The following is a 10,072-nucleotide window of genomic DNA, read 5'->3' as shown; positions in this document are numbered from 1 at the left end:
TAAACACAACCCAACTAAACAATAAAAGTCTAAACATAACAAAAGATTAAAATTCATAAGTCATAACCCAATTCAAAACATAATCAAGTTTCAAATCACCTTCAAATGATTCTTAGTTTCACAAAAATATTTATCAATCTTGCCTCTTTACGTTACCACATTCATTTTCATATCCAATCCAAGCTCTAATTAGACGTACCAACTTCTCCCAATCCTATACAAATAGTATAAGCATTAAAATGACAAAACATAACATGTCAAAATATTAAAAAAATATTAAAGATAAACAACTACCTTTATCAATTTCTTGTAGGTTTTCACAATCTTGTTCAAAATCGATGTTGTCACTTATACCACCCTGAATCCAATCTTGGGTACAAATTATACTTTCAACAATCTTAGGAGTCAAAGAACTCCTATACGGATCCAAAACCCTCCCGCTAGTGCTAAAAAAAGATTCCGAAGCCACAGTCGAGCTAGGAATGGCAAACAAATCTTTAGCCATCAATGATAGAATCGGGAATCATGGACTATTCACTTTCCACCAATCTAAAATGTTAAACATTGACGAATCTTCTTCAACACCTTCTTTCAGATACTTTTCTAACTCACCAATTGTTTCAACTATGTTTGTTTTCATCTTTTCTCTTAGCTTATTTCTCAATGGTGGTTTTGGTGTCGTAGCATCCGGATTTTGGCATTTCCCTAAAATCGACGATGAATTACTAGACCCGGTAGTACTAGAAGTAGTACTTGGAGAATGAATTCTAATGTAATCATTATATAATTCATACACAGAATCCATAATATATTTCTTTTTCTCCTCCATCTTTTCTTTTCCATAACGATCCTCAAGTAGTATAACCAAATACTTTACTTTGTTCCTCGGGTCAAGAATCAAAGCAAAGTAGAGTGTGCTTTTCATTTTTCTACATCGCCAAAATATTTATCAAACTTTACTCTCATTTCCAATGCAATATCAGAAAGGCTAGCATCATAAATAACATCATCCAAGAGTGTACGAATGGAATAAATATGTTCAATTCACGTGTTTGATGTCACGTATAGTGTCCCGAAAATCCTTTCAGTAACATCACAAAATGGTTTTAACAAATGACACAAATGCCTAACATGTTGCCAATCGCTCGGTGAAGGAATCGATAAACCCGCCTTTTCAATGTCGGAACGAAACTCATACTCCTCTAGATCGTATCTCTAAAAAAAAAATCATAAGCTTGGGCAATATTCAACATACGATAAGTAGAGTTCCATCTTGTTGGAACATCTCTTACCAAGTGTTTCGTTGTACTCGGATTTACAAGCTTGGCAAACTTGGTGAATTTGCGAATTCTTGAAGGTGATTGCCTAATCCACTTTACCGCCCATCTAATTATCTCAACCGGATTATAAACCTTTTTAATACCATCTTGCACCACCAAGTTTAAAATGTGGTCAACACATCTCATGTGTGTCCATTTCCCATTTAAGAGACACTTATTGGAATTTTGAAAGAATTTTTTTAAAAACTCAATTGCCACGTCATTAGCACTTGCGTTGTCAGCGGAAATTGTGAAAACATTTTTTATTCCCCAATCTATTAAGAATTTCTCAACCACGAATCCAATATCAACCCCACGATGACTCTCTTGAGGACAAAAACTCAACACTTTTTTTTCAATTTCCATTCATTTTCTACAAAGTGGGCGGTGAGACACATATAACTTGATTGTTGTGTAGAATTCCAAGTATCAGTGGTCAAACAAATCCTACCAACGTTTTTTTTAATAAAAGCTCGAAGTTTTTCTTTTTCTTCTTGAAACAATTGGTAGGTATCAGTTGTACTTGTACTTCTACATGGAATTTTATACATTGGTTAAGTAACACTATTGTAATGTTTAAAGCTCGCACCTTCCACAAAACTAAATGGAAGTTCATCAACTACTAACATGTGTGCCAAAGCCTTCATACTCTCTTTTTGATCAAATTTCCAAGATGTTAATTTGTTTTCATCACCAAAAGCTATTTGTATGTGACCGACATTTACTTTAGCCAAGTAAGGCACATATTTGTCTAAATGGGTTTAAATATTTTTGGTACCATACCCTTTCTCTTCACACTTGTATCGCCCGGAACCACAATGCTTACATTTTGATCATTCAACTCCCTCTTTGTCTGTAAATCTTTCGAATTCATCCCAAACTTTGGATCTTAGTTTGTACTTTTTTGGTCGTGTCTCATTTACTACCGGAACTGAATCATTGGTTGGGTTATCAAGATTAATCGTCTCATCTTCAATATACTCATTCGTTTCAGACGTCTACAAGTATATAAAAAAAAGTTCAGAAAATATAAAAAAACAGTTAAAGTAAAAGTAAAATATTCTAATTATTAAGATATTATGTTCAACCCTTAAGGGAAGGGAAGTTTCTTTTTTTAGAAAGCATCACCAGTTGGACAAACCTCCAATAATAATTATGGTTTTTAAGTAGTAAGTTGCAGTGGGATCAGTTAAGTTGAAAAGTTAAAAACAGAAGAATGAAAAAAGAACATGCATGGAACAAATTCAAAATGATGGCACAAATTTGGTGTCAATTCAGGATCAATTTGTAACATAACTTTTAATAAGAGTACTCGAGTTATCATTAAAGACATTATGCTACTTATATTAATTCAGGAGCAATCGTGCTCTGTTATGTCTATATACATTTGCGTGTTTGCAACATAGTTTTTAATCAAGTTAATTTGAGTTATCATTAAAAATAATATATAGATTTCTGTTTTCAAGATTCATTGTAGGGTTATGCATGCGGTAGTTGTGGTAAAGGTGCTGACATGAAAATTATGACCATTGTCCAATGTAATGTAGGCCTATCGACATACAATAATGCATAAATAATACGACCAAATTAAAGAAATTAAACCATAGTGGATGCAAAAATTTTAACCTGTGATTAACGACTACACAACAAATAAATCAAAGAGGATACAAAAATTATAAACTGTGATTGTGATTGCATACTCGAACCTTCTTTTGATCGATCAAGGTTCTAGGAGACTATGATTAACAATAACACAACCGAAGTGTGATCAGATGGAGTCAAATGTCGATGAGGGTTTAACGTCTTTGAGGGTTTATCGATGAGGGCTTGCGTCGATCATAAGAAGACACCGAAGGGTTTTTTTTGAAGCGTGCATAACCTAACATCCTGACTACCTACGACTCATGTGTAATGCATATTGGCTATTATTTAAAAAACGAATTCAGGTATTTGGGAATACCCGAAAATTAATATTAATATATATTACCCGACCTATATTATTATCGAGTTAACCTATTACCCGAATGTTCATACTCATAACCCGCTCTACCCGACCCATTCTACCCGAATTCGGAACGGGTCGGGTGGGTAGAATGGGTTTCGGTTTTTTTCGACAGGCCTAGCCACAGTTTTGTTGATCTGCTGGAGCTCCTGAAACTCCCTCACTAATCGTTGCACCTTAATAGATGGTGTAAACTCCAGATCAAAGCGCATGAAAAACTTTGCCCATGCCATCTCAGCCACACCGGCTGCTCCCACCTGGCTAGTCACCTCCTCCCACTAATCCCTGGCTCGGTCCCTCAACATAAAAGAGGCAAATGCCAGCTTTGCTGTATCGGCGTGAAAGCTAGTGCATTGAGCATTCTACATGTCTGCCACCCAGCGTCGACTAGCTATGGGGTCCCTGACCCCGAAGAACTCAGGCACTCCGCACGCCTTGAACTCCCCGAATGAGGGAGTGTGGGACCCGACCTGGCCCACAGTAATTTTGCTTGGAAAGACCTGAGTTTCTCCTCCATGATCTCCATCATCCCTTCCTTGATTGTCCCAAAAATCACTGGGATAGCGTCAAGGATGCCTCTCGTAACCTCGGCTGCGAGAAGCTAGCGCGACCTCTCATCAACAAGCTCTATAGCGTAGCCCAATCCATATCCGGATCCTGATCCCCCTGATCCATGTCGTGTCACCACCATTCTGATATGAAATACCATAAGACAGAATGATCAATATATTCAAAAGGGGGTCCTTCCAAACCGGTTCTCCTTAGAGCTTCCAAATCTAACATTAGTTCGGGTACATGTCTTATGCTTTCAGTAGTACGGGCCCAATACTACCTTCCACACCTACCTGTACCTTCCCCAAGGTACTACCTGATAACTCTAATTCGTCCCATAACAAAACATATCTCATAAACTACTGCATAGCTCATATCCTAGGCTATCCTAAGATTTATTCAATCCCACCAAACCAGAACTTAGATCAATCATAATAGGTTGCCTTATGCATGCAAATTATACACAGAACAGGATCAAATTATACAAATGTCATACCGACATACCACATAATCAACTAACAATCAACATATCATATAATGGGTCGGCCTTAGTGCCTTGGACCCATTGGTATGGTGAGAAAACTCACCTCTCAAGAAATGCTGAACTGATAAGATAAGTCCCAACTCGCAGCTCCAACTCAACTGCCTACAACCATCGTGAAACTAACTCCACATATCATATAACATACTCTACCCTAGGACCACAACCAGACAAGGAACAGGAAATAAGGCCAAATAAATCATTCTAAGGATATAAGATCCTAACTGTATACAATTTTTAAAGCATACACATAGCAAAATCCATTCAACTATCATAACCCAAATATCAGTGTAACATGGCAAACATATTGGGAACTACTTACTTGAGCTCGATCGATTGCGTGCATTACACCCTCCCATTTTCAGTTTAAGAAGTTTTAAATTTGATTTTTGAAAACAATTTTACCTTTTCCTTAGTTTGAGTCCTGACACATCCGAGAGTGTGCCCGAATCCCTCAAACCAAGGATCTGATACCAACTTGTAACAACCCAAATTTTCCAATAAAAATTTCCGTTTTTAGTTAACAAAATTTTTTACAATGAACATAAAATACCAATAACAATTGTTTTCAAAATCCACAGTATCAAATATTTTATTCATAATATCATAGTGTCCCCAAATGAAATCGTTGGAGAGTGCATGTCGCGCCAACAAGGCAGACCCTTGACCTTAGGCTTTGAAGTACCTGAAACAACCAACAAACTATAAGCTAATGCTTAGTGAGTTCCCCAGAGCATACCCCACACAATCCACATAATCACATGATCCATATTAGCTCCATAAGCTACACATATCACATAATACATGCATACAAACATCTAAGGATGCCATGGAAACCTTCCAAGGTCTTATACCGAGTGCCATTGGAACCCCTACGTGCTCTTGACTACCTGCCATGGTAACCCCACATGGTCATTGCTAACTGCTACTGGAACCCCCACGTGCTCTTGACTACCTGCCGTGGGAACCTCCACACAATCTTCACTAACCAAAGAAATATCATACAAGCTAAACATGCAAACATACTACGAAGCCGTAGAAACCCTCCAAGGACTTATACCAAATGCCATAGGAACCCCCTCATGGTCTTAATCTACTGCCACGGGAACCCCCCGAGGTCTTCCATACAAATGTCATACCGACATACCACATAATCAACTAACAATACACATATCATATAATGGGTTGGCCTTGGTGCCTTGGACCCATTGGTATGGTGAGAAACCTCACCTCTCAAGAAATGTTGAACTAATAAGATAAGTCCCAACTCGCAGCTCCAACTCAACTGCCTACAACCATCATGTCACACCCCCAAACCAGAACGGCGGAATCGTTCGAGATCGGATGACTTCATGTAGTATCGTAACAATTGAATACATAGTAAAGAAAGTAAAACAATCATCATATATATATAATTTAAAAGTTACATTGTTGAATGATACTTGTTTCAAAACAAATTACAATATGATGAAAAAATGAGTTTTAAACTGACGCCTTAGCGTCACTTCTCCAAAAGCTGAAGTTTACCTATATTACTGAATCCCTGAGAAATACAAGTAAATTTAAAAGAGTAGATCAGTGTTTAAGCTGGTGAGTTCATAAGTATTTAATGTCAATGTTTGTATAAATTTGAATGAAATTGTTTCTAGATGTTTGAAAACTCCTAGAAAATCCCATATTTCCTACTAGTATAAAAGTAGTCGTCCACCAAGACCCGGCTATTTTTGAATGTTTGCTTCTAGAAATCCAATATTTTTCCATAAGTGTGTGGTAGTTTAAAATTTCCAAAACTGTAAAACAATAGTGTTTTTCATGCCTAGAATAGTAGATTTATGTATGTATAAAATCACTAAGGCATTTGATAACCCACTAAATTAACGTGTTTTTAATTCTCCAGGTGAGTTTTATAACAATGCTATTAACCCAGACTGCCTGTAACAACGTTCTTCAGGCGTTGGAATCTTATGACGTTTGTCACCCTAGACCTGCCGGTCTAACTATAGCTAATAATTTAGGTGCAGGATTGTCAATCCCGTATAGCTCTATACACAAGTATCACACTCTCCCTACAAGAGATTATAGTATATAATACAGGGCTTTAACTGCATACTTGAAAGTACGTGAAGTTGAATGTCTCACAAAACTTAGTGTCAAATAGATTTACGTATGAAAAGTCCAATTATTCTTGTATATGAAAGTATTTCCTTGATATAGTACTTATAGTATGTAAAATCTCATGAATATCTAGTAAACTATACCTATTATAGTTTTTCCAAATGTGTGATTCGTTTGTATGATAAACCCTAGTGTAGTGTCGACTTCGTATGTAAAGTATAACATTAGTAATAACATTATTGAATATTTATACTCAAAATATAAAGTGTTTGATATTTATATAACAAAAGTATAGAAAAAGATTGATGTTTTTCACACAAGGATAACCGTGTGTACTTGTATTCCCCCCCCCCCCCCCCCCTTAAAATTGTATAAAAGCATTTACTAAACATTTGAAAACGTATGTAACATCCCGAAATCCAGGTAAGCTATTATATCCTTCCATTTTGTCAAGTTGTTAAAAGTGGTCCTTTGAAAGAGTTCTTGTAGAAAATGAGTATGATGGGCGTATTGGGGAGTACGTTGCGCGTACTTAAGCTCTTAATTTGGACGCGGACTCGCCTGGGTACGCTGGGCATACCCAGGGTTACGCTGGGCATAATGGGTCCAGACGCAAACCCTAATATTTGACTTGTGCACTATATAATGGATGCTAAGGCTCATTTCTCAGCCTCCATATCAGTGAGTGAAGCCCTAAGAGAGCCTCCTATCGTCCTTAGCTTGAGAGTGAGTGTTTTGGAGCTAAAAGTGCCTTGGTGTGTTAGTGAAGAAGAAGGAGAGGAGCTTGTGGAGGCTAGAGCTTGAGGTGTAGGTTTGGATCTGAGATCTACAGAGGAAGGAGCTGCATTTGGAGGTATAAAGTTCAAAACTTTCCTCCTTATTTGGTTAGATGATTGCATGGACCATTTTAGGGTTAAAAGTCCCAAAGGTGGAGACTTTATGAATGTAATGTGCTCCATGGACCTAGATCTGTCCCATTTCAGTGGTATTTGTGTTATAAATCCATAAAGTTTCCATCTTGGTCGTGGATATGAGGTCATGCTTGAGTATTGAGCTTTCTAGTGTTAGGAAGTGGAGTATTATGGGTGTTAGTGACTTGTCCAGCCATGTAAAGGCTTAAAGTCACCGACTTTATGGATTAAGAGGGTTATAAATGGTCAGATCTAGAAGTTGGGTGTGGGTCTTAACTGATTAAGACCCCAAAATGCTTAGAGTCTGAAACTGGGAGTTACGCTGGGCGTAATCCCAGTACGCGCGATGTAAGGGGTCGCACACCCTGTTTTCTGAGAAGGCACCGGGTACGCCTAACGTACATGTTTGGTACGCGCAACGTAACACGGGAAGTTGACTTTTGTTGACTTTCAGGGTTTGGTCAACTTTAGGGTCTTTGAGCCATGAGAGGGTTAAAATAGTCTTTTACCCTTCTGAGAGTACTAAGAGAGGGAATAGCCTAGCCTTAAGGGATGTATTGATTTAGAGTGTTTATTTCATATGATTAGGCGGAGGCTAGATCGCATTTTACAAAGTTCGAGATTTTACCGAGTTACCCGAGGTGAGTCTTCTCACTATACTTTATCTAGAGTGGTAATTAGAGTTATATGACAGAGTATTTTGTATGCTTTTGCATGATGTGATTTCTATGTGATTTATGCCATGTATGTATTAGAGTTTTCAGAGTTAGGACCGGAAGGTCCACAGAGTTTGGGCCAGAGGGCCCATAGAGTTATGGGACTGGAGGGTCCCACTGATACACATTGACCAGAGGGTTAAACAGAGTTATAGCCTCGAGTAGCTAATATGTGTTGTGTTTGGTATTTTAGGGAACTCACTAAGCATTTATGCTTACAATGTTGTGTTATGTGTTTCAGGTACCAGTGAGGACTGCGGGAAGGCGTCGGCTTGATCAGTACACACACGAGGAGTTTTTATATTATGATCTTGGGATGTGATGTTATGATTTGATGATGTGATACAGTGATGTTTTATAACAATTATGAATGAAAATGTGTTTTTAAAATGTGAAAATTTATTTGAAAATTTGGGTGTTACAAGTTGGTATCAGAGCCTTGGTTTGAGGGTTTCGGGTGCACCTTCGGGCGTATCTGAACTCAAACTGAGGATTTGAGGGATTTTCAAAATAAAATTTACAAATTTTTTCTCAAGAGTAACAAGTTTTTGAAAGAGCAGAGCAGAGCAGTGTGTACGATCAGCCAGTGCCCGAACGGTGATTTCCCAAAATACCCTTACATTATGAGTTATGAGATATGTTATGATATGATATGCATGCTAGAGTAGGTTAGGTATTCTTATTAGGAGTAGAGTGGCCTGATTTGTGATGCCTTAGCCTAAGGATTTTGCTGCTAGAAGATGCTTGAGAGTGAATAGATAGCAGCGAGGAGCTTATGAGAGATCTGCTTGAGAGTAGACTATGCATAGAGAGAGAGTAGAGTACTTGGGATTTGGGATCCTAGGAGGAGGACTTGGGGTGAATATTGATGCGGTGTGGACGGTAGTATTGGGCCCGTACTACCGAAGGCACCAGATCGGTGCGCAACCCAAGTAAGAATCCTTAGGGTACCAGGGATCAAGTAGGATTGGGATATCGAGTGTGTGTACACTCGAGCGAGTCTCTGATATCTTGTGTTGTACTTTAGAGAGACATCATGGTGGGGGCACGCCACAGGCCAGGGACTAGTGAGGGGGTTGTGAGCGATGAGGAGCTCTGCCAGATGATTCATGATGAGGTGGCTGCTGCCATCCGCGCTGAGATTCCAGAGTTCGGGTCTATCAATACCACAATGATTGAGTGTAAGGTCAACCCTTGAAATATGATGATGTTTGAAACTAGTCTATCAGCGTTAGTGCTTGACTCAGCGTCAGCATAAACATCAGCATCTCAGTTGCTCAGTATATAACTTTATTCAGCACGTTGTAACAATTTTTGTATTTATCTTGTTTCCATTGTTAGCATAGATTAGTTAGCTGGCATATCCCTAATTTATAGGGATTGTCTAGAATAGTAGTATATAATCTCTTGTATCAGTTTGTATTGTCACACGCGTTTTCACAAACCCTAATAGCCACTTTGTGCATACGATAATCTCTTTGTGAGATTATCATTCTTAGTGAAAAGTTTTCTTTGTGACTCTTTATTGTTCTTATTTTCTGTCTTTGTTTGATAAGTTGTTTGATCTTTGGGTCGTTCAATTGGTATCAGAGCGTATCAAACAAATGGCTTCATCATCTTCTTCTTCTATAAACTCTTCAAATCATTCTTCTACTAAAATTCCTCCATTTGATGAAAACAATTTTGCTATGTGGAAAATCAAAGCTTTGTATGCTTTGGAATCTGTAGATGAAGACATGTTGGACATTGTCAATAATGGTCCATATGTTCCGATGTATCATCCTCTGAAAAACAATGCTCCTGATGGTGTCATGAAGAAAACACCTAAAGAAAATTGGACATCTGATGACAAAAGAAAGAATGGGCTTGATGTTCGTGCTCGCGCAGCAATCAGCTATGCTTTACCATACAATATC

At 38.1% G+C, this 10,072-nt stretch overlaps 1 protein-coding gene across 1 annotated transcript; it reads right to left on the bottom strand.

The window, feature by feature from the left end:
* Nucleotides 1-523: 523 nt before the first annotated feature.
* On the bottom strand, nt 524-1,685 carry LOC145090207 (zinc finger BED domain-containing protein RICESLEEPER 1-like). Its single transcript, XM_079028530.1, has 3 exons — nt 1,320-1,685; nt 1,049-1,215; nt 524-929 (listed from the first exon to the last, which is right to left on the bottom strand). The coding sequence occupies exons 1-3, from the start codon at nt 1,683-1,685 to the stop codon at nt 524-526; spliced, it is 939 nt and encodes a 312-aa protein (XP_078884656.1).
* Nucleotides 1,686-10,072: the final 8,387 nt, after the last annotated feature.

The sequence above is a fragment of the Lactuca serriola genome, chromosome 2 (genome assembly GCF_051521515.1).
Source record: "Lactuca serriola cultivar US96UC23 chromosome 2, Lser_US96UC23_V15, whole genome shotgun sequence".
NCBI lineage: Eukaryota > Viridiplantae > Streptophyta > Magnoliopsida > Asterales > Asteraceae > Lactuca > Lactuca serriola.
This window is presented reverse-complemented; position numbering and strand designations above follow the sequence as displayed.